This window comes from Balaenoptera acutorostrata, chromosome 20 (assembly GCF_949987535.1).
Source record: "Balaenoptera acutorostrata chromosome 20, mBalAcu1.1, whole genome shotgun sequence".
NCBI classification, from domain to species: Eukaryota; Metazoa; Chordata; class Mammalia; order Artiodactyla; family Balaenopteridae; genus Balaenoptera; species Balaenoptera acutorostrata.
In genome coordinates, this window is record NC_080083.1 from 49,957,355 (window position 1) to 49,980,475 (window position 23,121).

Here is a 23,121-nt window from a genome sequence, read left to right on the forward strand (position 1 = left end):
TAACAGTTGTACTTTAAAGATGCATTTCGTTTTCCTGAGACTTCTGGGATACTGTAGCTAACACTCCACCCCCCAACCCCTTCCTTTTCTGCTAACAGCATAGCAACTCCTTCAAGTAGTGGCTTTCACAACCCAGGCTGCACAGATGGAGCACCTGGGGATTAAATTAAAAACTTAAGTACACTATTTCAACCCCACCCCTTACCAATTAAACTTTCCCAGCTGTTGATGCCAAGGTGCAGCCTTGAAACCACTTTCAGCCTTGAAGTTTCGGAGGAATGAATTCCACTTGTAGCTCCAGGAGAAATTTATGATTAAATTTAAGATTTTTATCCCATCTCCCTGGCCAGAAAGCCTTGAAAAGACATTGGCTGAGGGCTTCTGCGAAATTTTATTTGTTCTTTGGTGAAAACTTGTGAAAAAAATTTTTCTGACTGGTGTGAAATGGATGTGAAGACTGGAAGTGCCAATGGCCATTTTCACCAACCAAGAGGGGAAGCAGCCTGGAGCAAAGCCAGAATTCAGAAGTGGGCAGGGAGTTATCAATCTTGTATCCTTGATGACATAACAAACCTTACGTTAAATGATGTCTGCAACCAAAACTACACCCCTGGTTAGAGTCACATCCGTTCAATTCAGCTCCCCTTCATTTGCAGCCTTTAAGAGCTCTAAATTAGAAAGTAACACATCGGCATGGTGAAGTAAAGAAAAGGGTGGAATCTAATCTTTATTTACAGGACACTGCAAGGTATGAAATTCCACATAGAAATAAGAAACCCATTGAGAGGAGAGGCTTCATACAGTATGTACAGTTTGGAACTGTTCAAGTATAGTTTCTTTGTAAAAAGTGCTACAATAACAAACCACGTGTAAAGAGTTCTTAGTAGAGAAACAGTAAGACAAACTTCTACCAAACATAGTACACAACAAACAACTTTATGCCTCAGATGTACGATCTAAAAGTTGAAGGTCCCAGCAGCGCCATCCTGAACTTGGAATGTATACCCTTCAGAGGTAGTTTCTGGCACAACATTTTGATCTTCCTCTTCCTGGAAGTATTTAAAAACAAACAATATAATCCCATAAATATGGCACATTTCTAAGAGGTAGCTGCCTAGAAGTCTATATTTACTCTTTTTTCTTCTTTTATCTCAATTTATTTAGGCTAAAAACAAAAACAAAAAAAAGTTTACTCATTTCTCCCGCCTCTGGCAACCACCAATCTGTTCTCTGTATCTATGAGCTTGTGTGTGTGTGTTTTTTAACATTCCACATATAAGAGAGATCTTATGGTATTTGTCTTCCTCTGTCTGACTCATTTCACTTAACATAATGCCTATAAGGTATTCACTCTTAAAGTCTTCATTTGTGTATTTCACCTTTAATCCTGAAACACACTTCAATATCTCAAATAGTGGAGGGAGGGCTACTGAAACCTGCCTGAGAGGGGAAGGTTCTGAATGGGTTAGGAAATGCTACTACAACATGGATACAACTAGAGATTATCATACTAAGTGAAATAAGTCAGAAAGACAAATACCGTATGATATTACTTACATGTGGAATCTAAACTAGGACACAAATGAACCTATCTGTGAAACAGAATCACAGACATCAAGAACAGACTGGTGGTTGCCAAGGGGGAGGGGAAGGGGGAAGGATGGAGTGAGAGGCTGGCGTTAAGTGTAAGCTATTATACATAGAATGGATAAACAACAAGTTCCTACTGTACAGCACAGAGAACTATAGTCAATATCCTATGATAAACCATAGTGGAAAAGAATATATACAAAAAAGTATATATATATGTATAACTGAATCACTTTGCTGTACAGCAGTAATTAACACAACATTGTAAATCAACGATATTTCAATAAAAAATTATAATATTAAAAGAAAAAAATTTTTAAAGAAAGCTTCTACAATTAACAGAAAAATAGAGATTTTTTTTAACCTGTCACTTTTCAGTAGGCAAGAGCAAAACCGATTAGGCCAGAGGATGGCTGTGGGGTCGGCCTACTTCTCCAACTCCTACACAAACTCAGTCTCAAGATATTCCAAGATTCATGGGACTTCCCTGGTGGCGCAGTGGTTAAGACTCCGCGCTCCCAATGCAGGGTGCCCAGGTTCGATCCCTGGTCAGGGAACTAGAGCCCACAAGCATGCCGCAACTAAGACCCGGCACAACCAAATAAATAAATTCAACAACAAAAAAAAGATATTCTAAGATTCGTGAGGCTCTTCATTCGAAAGTAAATTGGTGACTTTTTAATATCTCAAGTTACAAAGATGGTATTATCATCAAGCCAAACATTAGAGGAGCAAATATGTATGTTATCTCCTACTTACACTGATATTTTACTGTATTTAATCAGGGCTCATTAAAAAAGTATGAGGAAAAAAAATCTTACAGGCTTAATCCTAAGTGTGTATTTTCCCAGTTCTTATTAACATTACCAGGTTACTCACCTCCACAGAGAAATACTTCTCAATCAAGTTTAATGAAGCTTTGTACACAGACTCATTTTCATGGTTTTGTAGAGCTTCAATTTTGTCCAAACCTCCACATTCTTCAATCATTATACTAAGTTTCTCAGTTTCACCTAGTTTTTCAGCAGCCTAAAAAAAATTTCCAAGTTTAGTAGCTTAAACTTTGTTCTGTTTTAATGAAGAAAACAATGTCTACATTTGACTATCAACATATATCAGACAGAAATAAACACAACAGTTCCTTCCACAATCCTATGAGATAAAACTATCTCCATTTTTATCTACATTTTACATTTTTTAAAAATTCAAGGGAATCAGACCTGTACTTGCTCTTAGCAACTACTTCTGCAGCCTTCAGCCACAAAGATCTTAGTATAGTTCTCAACCTTTTCTGTGCATCAAAATCACCTCGGCAACTTTAAAAATGACGCTATATCCAGGTTCAACTGGTCTGTGATGGGAATAGGAAATTACTAGTGTAAAAGCACCCCAGATAATCCCAAGATGTATGTAGTCAAGGAAGAGAACCATTGTCTGAGAGTAAAGATGGCCTACGGTATGTAAAAACAAATTCCCTGGACTAGATTATTTGATGATATCAAGAACCTATTAGGTGTAAGAATGATATTCTGGCTAAATATGTTTTAAAGTTCTCAACTTTTAGGAGAAACATAAATTTTTAAAAATGAAATAACTCACTTGCTTCAAAATAAAATTGTAGGGCTTCCCTGGTGGCGCAGCAGTTAAGAATCCGCCTGCCAAAGCAGGGGACACGGGTTTAAGCCCTGGTCTGGGAAGATCCCACATGCCGTGGAGCAACTAAGCCCGTGCGCCACAACTACTGAGCCTACGCTCTAGAGCCCGTGAGCCACAATTACTGAGCCCACATGCCACAACTACTGAAGCCCACGTGCCTAGAGCCCGTGCTCCACAACAAGAGAAGCCACCGCAATGAGAAGACTGCGCACCGCAACGAAGAGTAGCCCCTGCTCGCCGCAACTAGAGAAAGCCCGCGCGCAGCAACAAAGACCCAATGCAGCCAAAAATAAATAAATAAATAAATAAATTTTAAAAAAATAAAATTTTAGGTAAGGTGAGTAGAAAAAGAGGCCAAGGGCTTCCCTGGTGGTGCAGTGGTTGAGAATCCGCCTGCCAATGCAGGGGACACAGGTTCGAGCCCTGGTCTGGGAAGATCCCACATGCCGCGGAGTAACTGGGCCCGTGAGCCACAACTACTGAGCCTGCGCGTCTGGAGCCTGTGCTCCGCAACAAGAGAGGCCACGATAGTGAGAGGCCCGCGCACCGCGATGAAGAGTGGCCCCCGCTTGCCGCAACTAGAGAAAGCCCTCGCACAGAAACGAAGACCCAACACAGCCAAAAATAAATAAATAAAATTAAAAAAAAAAAAAAAAAGAAAAACAGGCCAAATGTTGACAATTATTTATGCTAGGTGATGGATATACTAGGGATCATTACTCTAAACTCAACTTTGATATGTACAAATTTCCATAATCTAAAGTTTAAAGTTGTTGAGTAAGACCTACCTACCACCAAACACTATGACAAGTGCCATGTGCTAGCATGCTTGGATCAATTAGGAACGGAACCAGAAGAAAAATATAATTAACTAGGTCATTCAAATTTAATCTCACCAAAATTCAGTATGAAACTGGGGAATTAAAAATTCTTGACAAAATAAATAGGTATGAATAGTGTCCACATATGTACCTGACCTCAATTCAGGTGACATCATGCACCTGTCATCTCCTTTGTATCTCTTACAATCCCTTGTCACACCTTTTATCAAGAGTGTGGCCCCCATAAATGTCTCTCTGATTCTGTGGCCCCCTGAGTAAGCTCAGCTGCCCCCACCCCGATCACCTACATAGCAAACCAATTATCAAGTCCAAATTCAAACACATGCCACCTTCTTAAGACTTACCTGAAAGATATTTGAGATGGCATCCAGAATAACCAGAATAATTTTAGTGTCTTTCGCAGTTAGGAGGTTCATCAACGGTTCTATTATGCCACAATGAACAAGGTACACGATCTGCTCAACTGTTCCGCCGCTTGTGTAGTTGGTCACAGCCCATACAGCTTCCTTTTGTGTCTTAAAGTCGGCCTAATTAACATAAGAAAACAGGTTTATTTCAGAATAGTCATAAAAATAAGATTCCAAAAGTACTGTTTCAGAAAAACGGTGACTAAAACTACCAACTGGTCCTACCCAAGCTTAAGTAAAAGAAATGACTATAATTCAGCAAAGGCAGTTAAGTAGAACTTAACATTAGCACATTAAGAATCTACCAAGTGCCTGTCCATAAACACTAACAATCCCTTATTAAGTCCTAAAACTTCATTACCTTAGAGAGAACGCCAACAAGGAATGGGACTAATCCATGATTTACAACTTGCTGTATCTGGTCCTGGCGGCCAGCCGTGATGTTTGACATTGTCCACGTAGCTTCCTTCTGAATATTAGTTTTGGAGTTTGTTAGCAGGCTGGGAAAGATGGCAAGTGCTCCTGCATCTATTACAACCTGAGTCTGTTCATCTGTCCCAGTGACAATATTCCCTATGGCTCTTAGCGCGGGAGTCTGAAAAGGAAAAAAATGTTGACGCTGGCGGTTATCTTTTATCTTTTCCAGAACTGCTCAAAATCTCTATACCCTAAAAGTTTTGACAAGTAAGAGGCTCATTATATGGCCTAAAATAGACAATATGTCAATATTAGTACCAGTTGATTATGCTCCTTATACTTTATATTCTCACCTGAAAGTTCACTTACCACAATCGGCAATTCAGTAGCTCCTAAAAGCTTCACAAGTTGGGGTACAACCCCAGTTTTCACAACCATTTCAATCCGTTCATTTGGACCATCGGTAAGGTAGGAAATAGCCCAGCAGGTATCAGCTAAAACTTCTGGATCATCGTGATGCAGGAGACGAACTAAAGTAGGAAGAATTTGTTCAACAGCATCTAAGGGGGGTGCAGGATTCTTGTTGCGACAAAGATTTGAAAGTGTCCAGGTAAGATTACGTAAGTAACCACACTGGGGGAAAAGAAAAATGCAATGAAGTGCTCTGTTTTTTGAGAATGTGGGAAAATTAGAATCAATGAATAACTTGATGTATGTTAAGTAACTTACTGCTAAAGATGACAAATCAGGAACCGCCAAAAGTGCCAACAGCGGGTCAACTGCACCATACTTGATAACCAAGTCTCGGAAAACCGAGCCATCACCTTTAAAAAAAAAAGGCAAAGTTAACCATAACTACTTGTCTAGCACCATCAATTTCAGTGACTGAGTGCACCAGTGTCTTGACGCAAAGAAAACACTCTCAGAAATTCCTTAAATTAGATGCCACTTCCACCCCTTATACGCACTGGAAGCAAGTAAGTTCAAAACCCAACACAGACATCACTATTACTTATGACAAGGCACTTCTACCAACCTCAGTGTGACTGGAGACACTCAGTCAAAAGAATTTTAAATCCAAGTACCTGCAATGTTTCCTAGAGCCCATACAGCTTGTTCACTGATGTGAGTGTGGGGAGATGCCAACAGAGAAATGAATGCTGGGATAGCACCTCCATCTACCACAGCCTTGGTCTGTTCTGATGTCCCGGAAGCAATGTTAGTGAGGGCCCAAGCAGATTCAAACTGAATGGGACTACAATCAGTTCTGCCCAAGAAGGACACAAATTTTGGAATCAAACCAGCCCGGATTATGCTGTCTATAGGGGGCTGTTTTTCCCTGGAAAGCAGTTTCCTAAGGGAAAGCAAAAAGAGAAACAAAAGTTGAAGGTGATTAACAAAACAGGTTCATATAAAAAAACAATTTAAAATGCAACTCAAGAGTTTAGAACTTTAAACCACCTTTTACAGTAAAGCACTAAATGCTGAGACATCCTGGAATTTAGGAGGAGCTGAGCAGACTGGTTGCATGGCGCTACCGTAAGTTGCGTCGTAAACTACTTTTTTTCCAAAGCTGAGATATTACCAATAATATAGAACCTTCTCTCTGCATCTCTGCAGAAATCTACTTTAGATCTTATCACTTTTTAAAAACGTTGACAATCTGATAGCATCGCACTCTGTTAATTTAATTTGCATTTCTCTACCACTAGTGAAGCTAAACATCTTTTCCATGATCATTTGTCAACTGGATTTGCTTTTCCCCACACTGTCAAGCTACAGAAATTATTAATCCTTTCTATTATGGATATCACAAATATTTGTGTAAGGTGGGAGATAAGAGTCTACATATATTTATTTCCTAAATGGATGGACCATTCTAAATAAATGTGCTAATCCCACTTCCTAAATAATTCCTCCTTTCCCTGACACTGACTTGAAATGGCACTGTGACAAAAACTTTGTAATTCTGTTAAAAAGTACACCAAAAGGTTAACAGTGATTATCACTGGAGGTAGACGGAATTACAGAAAATTTTACATCCTCTTAAGGGAAGATTCTAATGAAAATAGGCCTAGGCCTGGCTTAACCTTTACTTGACCCACACCACCTGCTCATCACTTTCCCACCAAAAAATGTAAAAAGGCTGATTTCTTAGGTTACCCATGCTATAGCAGACAAGACTTACCTAGCAGCTTGAGTAGCTTGGAGCTGGCTTTCCAAATTGTTGCTATTTATGCCTTTGACAATGTCATCAACAGACCAATTTACAGTGCCCTACAAGAAGAGTGGAATTAATTTTGCAAATTATCATTTTTAAGATTAAATACAGGGCTTCCCTGGTGGCGTAGTAGTTAAGAATCCGCCTGCCAATGCAGGGGACATGGGTTCAAGCCCTGGTCCGGGAAGATCCCACATGCCACGGAGCAACTAAGCCTATGCGCCACAACTACTGAGCCTGTGCTCTAAAGCCCATGCACCACAACTACTGAGCCCGTGTGCCACAACTACTGAAGCCCACGCGCCTAGAGCCCGTGCTCCACAACAAGAGAAGCCACTGCAGTGAAAAGCCTGAGCACCACTAATGAAGAGTAGCCCCTGTTCGCTGCAACCACAGAAAAGCCCGTGTGCAGCAATGAAGACCCAATGCAGCCAAAAATAAAATAAAATAAATAAATTTATTTTAAAAAAAGAATTAAATACAAACAATAAAATCCCAACGTGAAGACATTCCTAAGTTTATAATCAGTTACTACGAGTTTAGCCCTACATTAAAATTTGCCTGTTAATGAAATATTCATTTTTAATATGTAGAACAATTCTCAAACTTGGTGTCATGATTAAACAAAGTCTCAAGTAATGGAGTATCCCAGCATTTAGTCACTAAAGTAGCTGTGAACAACTTTAAAAAAATGAATTTGAGCACTGTGAAGGTTATTCCTATCTTAGTCTAAATCACTTGTATTTAGGTATGCTGGGAATTTTCATATCTAAGTTTGTTATCTATTCATTTCCGCAGTAGTGTTGCAAATATAAATGTATCGGTTGTGATCATAGGTTTGAGTTAACTGTAGCGTTGGTTTGAGAACCAATGCTACAGTTAGCTCAGAAAGACAGTGTCCCTTTCTCCCTATAAGCTTACAACTTAACTAGGAAAATGTGACAAGTAAACAACCATATAATAAATGGCTATATGTATAACACTATATATATAGTGTTACATGTATATAGTGTTATACAGAATTTACTCTTCTTTTTTGGTGCAGAATGGGGTGCTACAGGAATTCTGAGAAGGGAGCGTTTTTCCTGTTAGGCTAACCAAAGAGTGCTATAAAGGAGAAGATGGGATTTGAGTATAAAACTCGAGAAATAGCACATAGGTGGAATTCAATAAAAAAAAAAAAAAACACTGATAAAATACGGAGCGCTAAAGTAAAGCATAACGTGAAAAAAAACTAGGAAAGTGCCCAATATCTTTGAAAGATGAAAGACATAAATTTGAAAATCTAAGATGGGTCTAATTTACAAAAAACATTAAAAAAATAAGGATTTAAAACCATAACGTTTCTAAGGTGTTTAAAGCAGTATTTTAGGAAAATTTTTAGGTAAGTAGCATGTGGCACAGAATGAAGGGCAAGATAAAATTAGGAAACTACTGAAAGTATTTCAGTACTGAGGAAAAAGACCTGAATAAAGCTGGTGACAAGTACAAAAAATAGAGAAGAAAGAAAGGGAGGAAGGAAAAGAGAAAGAGAAAGAAAGAGGTAGAAATAAGATGGTTCTGGATACGATTAACTTTCAATTAACAATTGAACGGCCAGGTCGAGGTATGAGCTGGCAACTGGAAATGCAGAGAAACTTGAAGGGAGATCAGAGCTAAAGACAACCTTAGAATAAGCTTCAGTAGATTACGTAGGGTGGGCAGGAAAAAGACAACGCATCAGAATTACTGACTGGGAGCACACAAAAACAGATCTTCACATTTGATAGTTAAAACCACAAAGCTAGGAATGTTATTTAAATTTCTAAGAGAAGCCCCATATTGATTTTTCTGGGTTTACCGTAATTCACAAGCTAAAATATCCTTACCTGGTTGTTGCGGTTTTCCTGCAGTGGAGAAGCAGCATCGTCTGGAAAAGAGCTGACATTTCTCCTTTTCAGCATCTGGTCATCCTTCTTAGCTTTCCTGAGCTCCACATTAACTTCTATTCGGCGCCGCCTCATTTCCTTGAGAAAAGACAACATATCATCTCACCTATTACATCAGTTTTTGTTGTCAAGTGAGGGCACTTTTTCAAATTCGCTCAAAATTTTGACCCCCTTTCCAAATATATTCCCGTTTAAAAAATATCATAGGAAAGCAACAGAAGGTACTCACTGTACTGTCTTTCCCCTTGTTCTTGAATCTGTTAAGGCGGGCAGCTGGTGAATTAGCATTCTCATTGGTGGACATGGTTATCAGACAAAGGGAGAAAGCTGTAAGATGAGGGAGAGAAAAAAATTTCCCTTTTATCATTTTGATTTGCAGTAAGATGAGCATTAATGGAATTACCAAACACATACTGAGTCTACATTTCTATATTAGAGGAGGAACTTCCTTTTTCAGCACTATTAAACAGCTTTGGCCAAATGATCTTTGGCCCCTCCCCTCTGAAGGGCTGAGACTTCCTGGAGCAGTACTGTCCACCAGAAATATAATGCGGGCTGCATAAATTTAAGTTTCCTAGTAGCCACATTTTTAAGAAAGCAAAAAGGAACAAATGGAATTAACTTCAATAATATATTCTATTTAAGCCAACACGTATTTTCTCATTTCAACACGTTACATCAAAAAATTACTGAGATATTTTACATTCTTTTTTCATACTAATTCTTCGAGATCTTGCGGGGACTTTAAGCTTACAGCATAACTCAATTCAGACTAGCCACATGCGTTTGGGGACTACCACACCGGACAGTGTGCCTCTAAACTCTATATCAGACCCATAAATAGTTAATTGAAGACAAAGTAGGGGAAATGAGGTTACAGTTTAAATCTATGTCCTAGGGGCCATAAATTCAGATCCTCTGGAGCCTCTACTGTCTTTAAAAGGCCAAAACAGGTACATTCTCCACGTCTGAAAATTTTTAAAAATCGGATTTATCATTACATTGTGGAGTCTTTCATAAAATTTCCTGCCCACCCACCCTGAACACCTGCGACGCAGTTCTGCATCTTCAGCATCTCACATATATTTTCATTTCCAGAAATTCTGAGCGAATCCACTAAATTAGGCTGATATCAGCTGTGCTTCACTCAAACTCAGCTACTTAAGAACAATCTCCAAAAGAGCACAAAAGTAAACGTCCTCCTTACAAGTGGCTATCTTTAATTCCATTCTGTTCTTTTACGAAATTGTGACACAGCCAAACCAGGGCCTACGTATTAAGAGACGTTCAGAACTTCCAACTGCCACCTCCATCTCCAGTCCCTTCCCTGCCCCACCCCCCACCCCCGACCCCATTTCGGGGAAACAGCAGCGGGAACGGGCGGAGGAGGAGCCAGAGGCGCTGGGCCCCCTACCGAGGCTTTCCTCCTCGGGCCTCACTCTGATTCTCTCTCAAAGACGATCGCGGCTGTTCGCAGGGCCTCGAGCCCTAAAGCCAAGCACTCGCATGGTGCAACGCCCGTCTCGTCAACGAACTACGCCCCCGAGGCCTCCTCAACCAGAGAGGCCAAAGCCAGGCCGGGCATCTACCCCGGGCCTCCCCTCCCGCCGCCTGCAATCCGAGCGCGGCCTTGCGGGCCAGCCGTTGCCGCTCGGGCCGTGCTGCGGCCTCAGTTCGTACCTACAGAGCCGGCTCAAGCTTCTACAGGAGGCGGTGCGGGCCGCACAGGCTGCGGATCGACTGCGCTCTAAACGTCCACCACGGTCAGCCAGAGGACGGTGTGGCTCGAGCAGCCGGCCGGCGCGATTTAAATTTCCCGGTGGCCCCGCATTCCGATTGGCTGGTTCGAGCTTACGCTGTGCGCCCATTGGTGGATTTGAAAAACACGTTGGGGAGGGAGTCAGAGGGCCCCGAAGAAGAGAGGATAGCATCGCGAGATAAGGGAGAGGCCGGGCTATCCCAGAGCGCCTTGCAGTTCGGAGGGGAAAGACTCCAGATCCCGGCACGCAGCGCGAAGAGCCAGTTCCCAGTCCGCCATGGCTGGAGCGTTGGCTCTTAGCAGTGCGTTTATGCCTGTACGGTGGATGGTAGTTTCCCTGGATGTTTGCCTTAAACAAGTACCACAAATGATTTCCAAAATAATTCTCTTTCAAAATCTTGATATAGAAATATATTGCTATGCATTTTTCCCCTGATAAGACTCAGAAGGAACTTGGTCGGGGTTTCTGGCCATCAAGGAGGGGAGGGGTAAGGCAGATATGTGCTGCATTTTTTTAGGTGGTGTTGACGTTGTTGTTTAACTTGCGTCATAAAAGACTGCATAGAAGGCACAAATGTGGTAACAAAAGGTTTATTATGCCTGTTTCTCCAGTCTTATTTCTAATAATTTCAAATACAGTACAGCTGCAAATCTTTATACATATTTGCCAAATGTTAACATCTGCCACATTTACTATTTCTCTATGTAAATATATATATACACGGCTTTTACATATTACTCTTTGAACCATTTGAGAGCAAGTCTGAGAAATCATGTCCCTTTACCCCTAAATATTTCGGCTCGTATCTTGTAAGAATTCTGTTATATAACCACACCACAATCATCAAATTCAAGACAACTGAACTTTGATGTGATAACTTATTTATAGTCTGTGTTCAAATTTTGTCAATTGTTATAGTAATGACCTATGCTATATTTTATACATTTCTGAATAAAATGTTTGTATTTTCTCGTACTTTTTAAAAAAGCATCAATGATGGTTATCAGAACCTCAGGATTATGGGCCACTTTGTTGTCTTTCTGCAACTTTTCTGTATTCTGAAAAGGGTATTTTTAAGAAAAGCTGTATTAGCTTATTTTTTACTATAAATTCAAACAATGAACTTCATCCCTTCTCGCAGGCATTTTTGCCAGCCTCACTCATTGTGTAGCAGCTATGAGAGTCATAGGAGGTTGATTTCTACTCCCACCTAACCAGTCACCACAATCCTATCCCCCTAAATGCAAAAATGTGGAAGGATTTCACCTCCAAACCTGTCACTGCAAGGCATTCTCTTGGCTACTGTGAATGGTTCTGGGGCAGTCATGTGACCTAAATTCATCCAGTTGGGAAGCCTGTGCCTTTTGTTTAATGATTAGAGGTTGGAAAGCAGGCTCTGTTCTTCTGAACGGAGAGATGTGAGTAACAGAAATCTGAATTAGACAGTCCAGAAATCTGAATTAGACAGTCGTAGAGAAACCAGGATCAACAGCCTGCCTTACCTCAGAAAGCTGCAATTATATAACTTTGAAATTACATCATCCAATACATTTCCTTTGTTGTTTAAGCCCGTTAAATTGGGTTTTCTTTTTTTTTTTTAATTTCTTTTTGGCTGCGTTGGGCCTTTGTTGCTGCGAGTGGGGTTCCTCTAGTTACGGCTAGGGGGGCTACTCTTTGTTGTGGTGCGCAGGCTTCTCTTGTTGCAGAGCACGGGCTCTAGGCGCGCGGGCTCAGTAGCTGTGGTGCACGGGCTTAGTTGTTCCGCAGCATGTGGGATCTTCCCAGAGGAGGGCTCGAACCCATGTCCCCTGCGTTGGCAGGTGGATTCTTAGCGGTTGGATTCTTAACCACTGCGCCACCAGGGAAGCCCCAAATTGGGTTTTCTTTTGCTTGCAAATATTGGGTACTATGTGCCCAGAATTGTCCTAAGTGTTTTACCTTTATGAATACATTTAATCTTCACAACTCTGTGAGGTAGTATTATTTGTTCCATTTCACAGAAGAGTGGGTGGTTAAGTAACTTGTACAGGTTCGCACAGGAGTAAATGGCAGACAGGATTCAAACCCAGGCCATCTCATTCCAGGATCCGTGCTCTCTGACCACTATTCTGTACTTTCACCTGAAAATAACCTGAAACAGAAGTAAAATGTCAAAAGTGAAAGTTGCCTTCGAAAGATACAACCTTGTCCTGGGAAAGCATACACCCCAACTCTTCCTATTGTAGTTTGGATGGAGATTCAGGAGAGGGTCTGTCTGGCCTAAGCCAATCATTACATTCCATACCCCAGACACAGGAATTTGGTGATGAAGATGTAACACAATGCAGTAAAATATATACTGAGGCTTTTGTGAGATATCCCCTCTCTTCCAGTGGACTGCGTGCCGTGATGACGTGAGCCTGAGTATGAAGCTGCTCCAGAGAAGCAAACCCAAGTGTGCCCAAGTCTGAATAATTATAGTTTACCTGTCAGTCATTCTTTCAAGAACTATGTTCCACTGAAAAAGCAGCCAGTTTAGCCTGCAACTCAAACATTGAACAAATGTTTTCCTCAATTCTGTGGTAAAAGTGATTTATGCATAATTCCCATTTTGTCACACAAAATATTAAAAAGATGTGTACTCAAGGGTCGAGATTTAAATTAATAATTCTTATAGTGTCATCAAGGGTGTTCTTAAGTGAAGCTGGCCCAAATTCCCTCCCCTCCCTCCACTGCACAAAGGTGAAGAATAACGATTATTGCTAACAGTGTCACTGCCTTGATTCATCAAGGTGTCAGTTTTACCCACCATTGCTTCTGCACCATCGTTGCTATATGATTATTTATTATTCACTAATAATGTCCTAGTTTTTGTGAAAAGCATTTCCTGGATGACTCAGGATCCACAGGTAATAAAACTGACACATAACACACAGACACGTAAGATTTGAAAGATGCACACCAAAATGTTAATAGTGGTTAACTCTGAATGGTAAAATTATAATCAATTTCAATTTTTGTTTGGCTTACCCCCATTTTATACAATTTAAAAATGAACAGGTATTATGTGTCTAAGAAGAAAACAAAATCGTGTATTTTTAAAAATAACAAATGCAGCACCTTTATATGCAACAAGCATACAGATACTATGCATGGAACCAGAAAATCTCTAAATCTTTATCGAAGACCTAGCTTTAAGATAAAAACAAAACAAAATTCGTATTATTTTGTATTTAGGGACCTCGTTATATTTATTTTCCCTTCAATTCGGAAAGAAGAGATGGGGAGAAAAATGGATGTAGGTGAGCGGGTGAGAAGGGCAGATTTGAAGAAAAGCCTCTTCACCCTGGAAACTCCCAACAGCTCCCAGCACATAATGTTATCCAATTAACGTACTTTGAAAAAATGCAGGGGAAAAAAAAGGGAAGGAGGCAGCTGTTAGGGACGGGAAGGTTGGGGGGATGCGGTAGGACCTCACCCCAGAGGAAGGTCGCAGGAACTCTGCAAAATGCAGAGGCCCAGGACCGCCCTGGTAAATAGAATTAGAACGGGGAGAGACCAGGCACTGAAATTTTGTTTAGAGTTCCTCCGCCCCACACCAAGTGCGCCTAGTATGCTGCCAGGACTGAGACCCTTCCGAAAACCCAAGAGGAAACAGCTCCCCCAGAAACACCCAGAGCCACCCGCGTGCGGGCCACGCAGTACCAGGGAAAGGCGGTGGGGCAGACCCTGCGCATGCGCGCGGAGGCTCTGGCGGCGGGACGGGTGGAGGGCGCAGGAGTGCGCAGGCGCGTGCTGCAGGCACTGGGGGCGGCTCCCAAATCACAGACCGCCGGAAGGGAGGCCGCAGAGCGCGAGGGCGGTGCGCGATGATGGCATTGCGTAAGGGGACGGTGTGAGAACCCGGATCCCGTGGTGACCCAGTGGCCTAATGGATAAGGCATCAGCCTCCGGAGCTGGGGATTGTGGGTTCGAGTCCCATCTGGGTCGCAGGAAGATTAGTTTTGGGGGAGAGAAACGCGGGGATGAACACGAAAGTAGATTTTGAAATGTCGTAATTTCGCTTTCTCTACAGCGATCTCGAGGGCTATCCGATTTACAAATTAGGAAATGCATCCCCGGGTTCTAACAGCACTGTAATTGAGACCTTGCAAGTGAAAGCAAAAATCTGACCCAAAAGAGGAGCATTTACTCTTGCTTAGTTTATACTGATCTTTAAAAGAGAAAAGCCTTAGGAAACGCAACTGCCAACTGGACAGATGGCATAATCTCTTTTTCTATCTTTTAAAAATGGGTTTCATCATGGGCAGCCACACATGCAAAACTGCCTCCCCATTCTTATCCCAAGGGGTGTGTGAGCAGATTCAGCTGTGCTGGGTCCAAACATTTATTTCCAGTACTAAGGAGAATATATAAGCAACTGTGTTTTTACTTGTGTTAAAACATACAAATATAATAAATACAATTTATGGTTTCTGTCCCTAAAGTATAATGAACAACAAATTGTAGTTGGAACGTAAGGTGTGTGTGTGTGTGTGTGTGTGTGTGTGTATTTAATTTGCAAATTAGTGTAATAAAAGAAATACAATCAGAGTTTAAGTTTGTCAGACTGGTTCAGTTGACTAGCTTGAAAAGTTTAAACTCTTCTTCTAAAACTTGTACAAGAGGAATATCGAGGAGTGAATTCCTGCTTCTGAAAAACAACTTAAATACTAAGTGCGATGTGGTATCCTGGATTTGAGCCTGAAAAAGATAAAGGGCATTAGTGGAAAAACCAGTGGAATCTGAATACATTCTGGAGTTTAGTTACCAACAGTATGCCAAGTTGTGACAAGTGTACATGGTAATGTAAGATGTTAGCATCAGGGGAAACTGAGTGAAGGGTATATGGGAGCCCTCTGTTCTATCTTTGCAACTGTCATGTAAATCTGAAATTATTCCAAAATTAAAGTTTATTAAAGAAAAAAAAACCTAAACAATCAATGGGGAAATTTAGCTGATACCTTTACCCCCCACCCTTTTTTTTTCTTTTTTGGCCACGCCGAGCGGGATCTTAGTTCCCCGGACCACCCATCAAACCCATGCCCCCTGCATTGGGAGCGCAGAGTCTTAACTACTGGATCGCCAGGGAAGTGCCCCCCACGTTTTTTAAGATTAGGAATGTAGTGCTGAATTTAAAAACCGGAACACATTAACAAATAAATAAGACCAGGACATAATTTCCAGCTGCATTCTTGGTACCTCAGCGCTGACGGCCACATTAGGTCCTTGCTACAGTAGGTGCTCAAAAAATCGGAGCTGCATTGTCTCCTGACTCCTACCTGTAGGCAGCATCTGGGGACAACGGACAGTGACAATGTCTCCGTGGTCCAAAGGCAAGATTGCTCTCATACACAATACTCAGCCTGAGGACTGGGCAGGACAAACTCCTCACAGGTCCTCCCCTCTCTGGGCTTCTGACTGGCCTGCTGGGCCTCCAGCAAGCTCACCTGACCCTCCCACCTCATTTCTCTCCTTCAGCCTCTCCTCTCAGCCCAGCTCCTTCTCTCTGGCAGATGTTTTGTGACTCATTCACCATAGTTCATTTGGCTGAAGTCAATGCCTACTGAACACCCCACATTCAAGTCATTCCATGCAAATTCCACATTTTCCTCTTCCCTCATCTCCATCATCTCCCCCGTGTTTTCCCTCTTCTGTCTCACATGAAGAGATGTCTCTTCTCCAGTCCCAGGCCAGTCCCAGGCCAGTCCCTCCCTCTGATTTTGCTTTGAACCCCTCTCTCCTCAGGAAACTTGTCTGACACTTAGTAGACACTCAGAAGGTGGAAGCCTGTTAATTCCCCCCCTTGACTATGTCTTTCGTTTGCCTCTACTGGCTCTTTCCTTTGAGCCCCAAATATTCTACAGATTCTCCAGTCCTTAAAAGCTCACCCTCGGTCCTGGGCACCTGGCATGAGTCCTGGGTACCTCCCTCCATGCAGTCAGGTTGCCTCAAGGGCGGCTCCTGAGTACCCAGGGTCTCCTTCCCTTCACCTGCCATGTTCTCTTCATTCCTCTGTCGCTGGCCACACTCCTCCTGGAGAGGGACCTCTTAATTGGCAAATTTAAGAAATACCTTTCAGTCCTTTTCTTGCTTGACTTTGACCTGAAGTTTGAAATTCTATTTATTTATTTATTTATTTATTTATTTATTTATTTATTTTTCGCTGCATTGGGTCTTCGTTGCTGCGCGCGGGCTTCCTCTAGTTGTGGCGAGCGGGGGCTACTCTTCGTTGTGGTGCGCAGGCTTCTCATTGCAGTGGCTTCTCTTGCTGTGGAACACGGGCTCTAGGCCTGCGGGCTTCAGTAGTTGTGGCACGTGGGCTCAGTAGTTGTGGCTCGCAGGCTCTAGGTTGCAGGCTCAGTAGTTGTGGCGCACGGGCTTAGTTGCTCCATGGCATGTGGGATCTTCCTGGACCAGGGCTTGAACCCATATGCCCTGCATTGGCAGGCGGATTCTTAACCACTGTGCCACCAGGGAAGCCTCCGGTCCTTTCTTCTTGAAACACACCCTTTTCTCAGGCTTCCAGAAAAATGTCTTTTTTCTCGGTTCTCCAGTCAATTTCTCAATCTCCTTTGCTAGTTCCATCTTGTTTCCAACAATGGAAACAAACCAGCCCAACCTGAGCAAAGCAAGTGAGAATTCATTGGAAAGACATGGGGAAGGGAGGTGCTTACTAAATAGGAGGGCAAAACTGGAGGACCAGTCGTGGGAACCAGCAAGAATAAGGACACACCGATGGCCCCCCAAAAGCAAGAAGCTGGAAGCACAGTGACTCTCAGAGCCAGGGACACTTGTCAGGGACACTGCTGCCAGCATTGCCACTTTTCATGCAGCTAGACCTGCAATAAGTGCCTCTGATAGTTTTCTTCATCCTAGGGTCACTTGCTCCAGAATCAAGTTTCCCAGGAAAAGCTTACAATTGGCCCAACTTTCTCCTGTTGATTCATGGGGCCACAAAGGGATCACCCTCCCACCAATTCTTCCCATAAAGGGGAAGAGGTAATTCCTTAAAAAGAAAAAGAGGCATGAATGCTAACTAGCCATGCAAAACATTGGCACCTATCCTCAACACAAATGTTGTACATTTTATTTTGAGTATTCCATATTAATTGTTCCACCATGACTGTTGATTTTAGGTGATGTAGACTGGGTTTTTTTTTTTTTTCTCATTCAACTTTGTTTTAATGAGTCTCAAAATCCTCTGACAGATTTTTGGTCCAGTTGCTTCCATTAAAAAGTTCTGATTTTAAGAACTAATAACTTAAAACTGCCACAGACACACACACACACACACACACACACACACACACACACACGCAGACCTGGTAACCTTGCCATCTTACAATGCACAGGTTAGCCCCATAACAAAGAATCATCTGGCCCGTTGTCTAGGAACTGCCTTAGAAGCTTGACAAACAGGGATGGTATGACTATATCATTGATGGACCTCATGAAAAACATTTTAGGGCCTTACTAATTGTCCCCTTTTTTATCATTTTTCCTTTGACCCCAAGCAGTCTCAGGGGCAACGTGAGGAGTGGGTCAAAGGGTACAATATTAGTATTGTATTAGTCCAAATTTTCAAAACTCATTTAAGAATGTCAGAAGGTACACCAGAATTAATATTAAAATACAAGCCAATGATATTAACATTCAGAATGATCATACGTTTAAATTTTACCGGATTTCAGTATTAAAAACTACAGTAAAGTTGCCATTTTTCTCCACTCCTCTCGAAAAATCCTACAAAAGCACAAGGGGAATGAGAAGCAGAACCACAAACAACACCATCAATGAAACTAGGAGATATCTGCAACTCCTCAAATAGAAGAAGAAAGGGCTACCAAAAGCAATGAGGAACCAACACGGATAGATGCCAATTAGAAGAGGATGCTCATGGACGCAGATCTTAGGAAATGCCAGCAGAGGGCGCTTCTCCAAGGGGAGGGTCGCACCCTGAGAGGCAAAACAATAATCCCTTGTTTGCAGTAAGACTGGGATGTGCGGACAGCGTCCTGTCCTCACAGGGACAGACACGTGTTCTGGGTATGGATTTGTCTTCTTTGCCTGCAGGGCTTCTGCTAGCACGACCATTCCTGGACTTAGACACTGCCAGAATGCGCAGGTCCAGTAACCAAGGAGAGGAGGTAGGGGTGGCTTCTCCCACTATGACCCCTAATAATTCCCTGGAAGAATCTTTTTGCTTTCCTTGACAGTGATCTGAGACTCAGTGGGTCTAGAGGTTCTAGTGCCCGGTGGAGAGATCTTTAGGCCAGGAAATACTATCATGGCTCCATTCAATTGGATCTGAGGCTGCCCCTTGGCCATCTGGGACTCCTCAGGCTGCTGAATCAATAGGCAGAGAAGGGGGGTGGTCACTGTTATGAGCTGAATGTTTATGTTACCCCCAAATCGATGGGTAGAAGCCACAGTGTTATGGTATCAGGAGGTGAGGCTTTTAGATGAGGTCATGAGGGTGGAGCCCCAGGATGGGATTAGTGTCCTTATAAAACAAAGAAGGGTCCAGAGCCCTTTCTCTGTCTCTGTCTCTCTCTGTCTCTCTGTTGCGCTCTGTCTGTCTGTCTCTCTCTCTCTGACATGTGAGGAGACAGCAAGAAGGCAGCCATCTGGGAGCCAGGAAGAGAGCTCTCACCAGAGCCCAACCATACTGATACCCTGATCTCAGACTTCCAGCCCCAGAACTATGAGAAATGAATGTTTGTGGTTTAAGCCGTGCAGGCTGTGGTACTTTGTTATAGCAGCCCCAGGTATGACAGTCCCTGAACTAAGCCTTGGTGAACGATGTGATTACCAACGGGAAAACGGTTCACTACTTAGTGGAGGAAAGAGGAAATGTCTGGAATCCAGGGATTCACTGGGGCCACATCTTAGTGTACCCTTGTCCCAAAGACCCAGTTAATGGGAAAGCACAGCAATCCAATAAAGACAGGACCACCAAGAACTCAGGTCCTACGGGAAAAAAGTTTTGAGTCTCCTTACCAGGCATAGACCCCTGCCCAGCTGAGGGTAGGAGGAACAGGGAATAAATGATGGAAGAAGGTAGTTAAGATGATCAACTTAGACCTCACGGCCATTTGCAGAGGAACCTTCTAACAGCTACATTTATGTTAATTGGATCTTTTCCCTTCTCTTTAATTTCTGCCTTATATAAAGAGCACTGGTAGTAGCTAATAGTTTTGGAATCCATTAATTACTAGCTGTATAACCTTGGGCAAGTTACTTAACCTTTCTCTTATCCCTAAACTGGGATAATAAAAGTATAAGCTCATATATTTATACAAAGATTTAATACTTGGAACGGTGCTCAGTAGATGGCAGCTATTATTATTGTTATTAACAATAGATTTTCCTTCACATTTCATTGTAATATTAGACAAGGCAGTTCCCAAATTAAGAAGGGAAAGATTTCCCAATTTTATTACTCATTTCAGAGATGATTTATTGAACTACAATTGCATATTTATATGGAATGTTCCAAAATTTGTAATTATAATTTTTAAACCCCTCAAAATTAATTTGTAAGATATCTTTTTATTATAGTTGACAAAATCATAATAGGAAAAACATCCAGGAGAATGGTAGAGACCCCAAGTTCAGCATAATGATTACCTCTGGGAAGGAAAAGAAATTGGATGAGGGAGGAGCCTAAGGGGCCTTCAACTGTGTATTAGTTATTTATTGCCACAAAACGAATTACCCCAAAATTTAGCAGCTTAAAACAATGAACATTATTACTCACACTTTCTCTGGGCCAGGAATCTGGGAGTGGTTTACCGGGTGGTTCAGGTCTCTCAGGGGGAGGTTTCAGTCAAGCTCTGCACTGGGGCTGCAGTCTTATCTGGAGGCTCAACTGGGAGAGGATCTGCCTTCAGGCTAACTTACTAGCTGTTGGCAGACCTCAGCTTCTCACTGACTGTTGGCTGAAGACTTCAGTTGCTTCCTTGCTGTGGGCCTCTCACAGACTGCCTGAGTGTCCTCCCAACACAGCAGCTGGCTTCCCCAGAGGAAATGATCTAAAAGAAAGAGGTGAGAGTTCAGTCTTTTTGTAACCTAGTCTTGGAAGTGTATATTTTCACTTTTTCCTTATGCTATTGGTCACTCTGACCAGTCCTGCTACAACTACAGGGGACTTGTAGTGGGAAGGGACTACACAAGGTGTGAATACCAGGAAGTAGGGATCACTGGGGACCAGTCATCCTGGAGACTGGCTACCACTAACTATATCTGTAATATTTTAACATTAAAAAAACATGAAGCAAATATGGAAAAAATTATTAAGATTTGATAAAACTGGGAAACTGGGTCACGTTTATGCAGGTATTCATTATATTATTTTCAATAGCTTTCTTTTTTTTCTTTTTTCTTTTTTCGCCACCCTTCGCGGCTTGTGGGATCTTAGTTCCTCGACCAGGGATTGAACCCTTGCCCTTTGCAGTGGAAGCGGGGAGCCCTGACCACTGCACCACCAGGGAAGTCCCAACGGTAACATTTCTTATTTAAGATATCAAAAATTAATAGATCAGGGACTTCCCTGGTGGCACAGTGGTTAAAAATCCGCCTGCCAATGCAGCGGACACCGGTTTGATCCCTGGTCTGGGGAGATTCCACAGGCCTCAGAGCAACTAAGACCACGAGCCACAACTGCTGAGCCTGCATGCCACAGCTACTGAAGCCTGAGAGCCTAGAGCCCGTGCTCCGCAATGAGAAGTCTGTGCACCACAAGGAAGAGGAGCCCCAGCTGGAGGCAACTAGAGAAACCCATGAGCAGCAATGAAGACCCAATGCAGCCAAAAATATATTTTAAAAAAAATTTAGTAGATCAAACTATACAGCACTTCAACACCACAGAACACCTCCCCCTCTGTATTCTTTCCAGTCACTACCCATCCCCAGGATAACCATAACCTGACTTTTAACTCCATAGATTAATTTTGTCTATTTGTGAATTTATAGAAATGAAATTACATAGTATATAGTCTTTTGTGTCAGACTTCTTTTACTTGATATCATGTTTATGAGATTCATCTATACTTTGCTTTTGTAACTGTAGCTCATTTAATTTCATTGCTGTCTAGCAATGATTATGGTTCACGATTTTGTCCCCAGGAGACATCGCAATGTCTGGAGACAGTTTAGATCGTCACAACTGGAGGTGGGGGGCGCTACTGGTATCCAGTAGATAAAGCCAGAGATACCGGTTAACAATGCATGATAAAGAATTATCTTGCCCAAAATGTCAATAGTGCCGAGGTGGAGAAACCCTGCTCTAGAGTATTTCAGTATGTCTCAATGCATTCATTCCTTTGTTAACGGGGACACGGAACATTTTACAACAGCAAAAATTGAAAACAGCCTAAAATGTTCACAAATGATGGTTTGTCTAAATGAGAACATATTATGGACTTATGAGATTTCGTATCTACAAAGAGTTTGTAATAATATTTTAATTTTCATTGAATAAAAGCTGAATACAAAATTGTATACATGACAGGTGAAATGGGGAAGTGCCCTTGTCATGGTGTCATGTGAACAACAGGATCCAAAATAGTGTTGGTCCTCTGATGGCATCTGTGTGAAATGGTATCTAAGAAAGAGCCTGGAAGGAAAAACATGGGACTATTGCAGTGATTGTTGGTTTTTTTTTTTCCTTTAATTAATTAATTAAGGCTGCGTTGGGTCTTGGTTGCTGCACGCGGGCTTTCTCTAGTTGCGGTGAGCGGGGGCTACTCTTCTATGCAGTGCACGGGCTTCTAGGCACGCGGGCTTCAGTAGTTGTGGCATGTGGGCTCAGTAGTCGTGGCTCGCGGGCTCTAGAGTGCAGGCTCAGTAGTTGCGGCGCATGGGCTTAGTTGCTCCATGGCATGTGGGATCTTCCCAGACCAGGGCTTGAACCCACGTCCCCTGCATTGGCAGGCGGATTCTTAACCACTGCGCCACCAGGGAAGTGATTGATGGTGGTAGTTCTTGTGTCTACTATTTTTATTTTCCAAATTTTTCATTACAGTAACGTAGAGTGATAGGAAAACAAAATCAAGAATTAAAAAGCAGCTACTTAGGGAATTCCCTCGAGGTCCGGTGGTTAGGACTCGGTGCTTTCATCACTGCTGAGGGCCTGGGTTCGACCCCTGGTCGGGGAACTAAGATCCCACAAGACGAGTGGCATGGCCAATAAATTTTAAAAATTAAATAAATTAAATTTAAAAATAAACAGCAGCTACTTACCATTGTCTGTGGAGAGTCCATCTATAGGGCATCGAG

General features: G+C 42.3%; 1 protein-coding gene and 1 non-coding gene across 2 annotated transcripts; one reads left to right on the forward strand and one right to left on the reverse strand.

Annotated features, from left to right (window-relative positions):
- Nucleotides 1-697: 697 nt before the first annotated feature.
- KPNA2 (karyopherin subunit alpha 2) lies at nt 698-10,873 on the reverse strand. Its single transcript, XM_007185947.2, has 11 exons — nt 10,742-10,873; nt 9,291-9,388; nt 9,002-9,139; nt 7,101-7,189; nt 5,998-6,266; nt 5,642-5,736; nt 5,282-5,545; nt 4,857-5,090; nt 4,433-4,615; nt 2,470-2,619; nt 698-1,049 (listed from the first exon to the last, which is right to left on the reverse strand). The coding sequence occupies exons 2-11, from the start codon at nt 9,363-9,365 to the stop codon at nt 957-959; spliced, it is 1,590 nt and encodes a 529-aa protein (XP_007186009.1). The 5' UTR covers nt 9,366-9,388; nt 10,742-10,873; the 3' UTR covers nt 698-956.
- Nucleotides 10,874-14,717: 3,844 nt separating this feature from the next.
- Nucleotides 14,718-14,790, forward strand: TRNAR-CCG (transfer RNA arginine (anticodon CCG)). The gene has a single exon. It is a non-coding gene; the product is annotated as a tRNA-Arg (tRNA).
- Nucleotides 14,791-23,121: the final 8,331 nt, after the last annotated feature.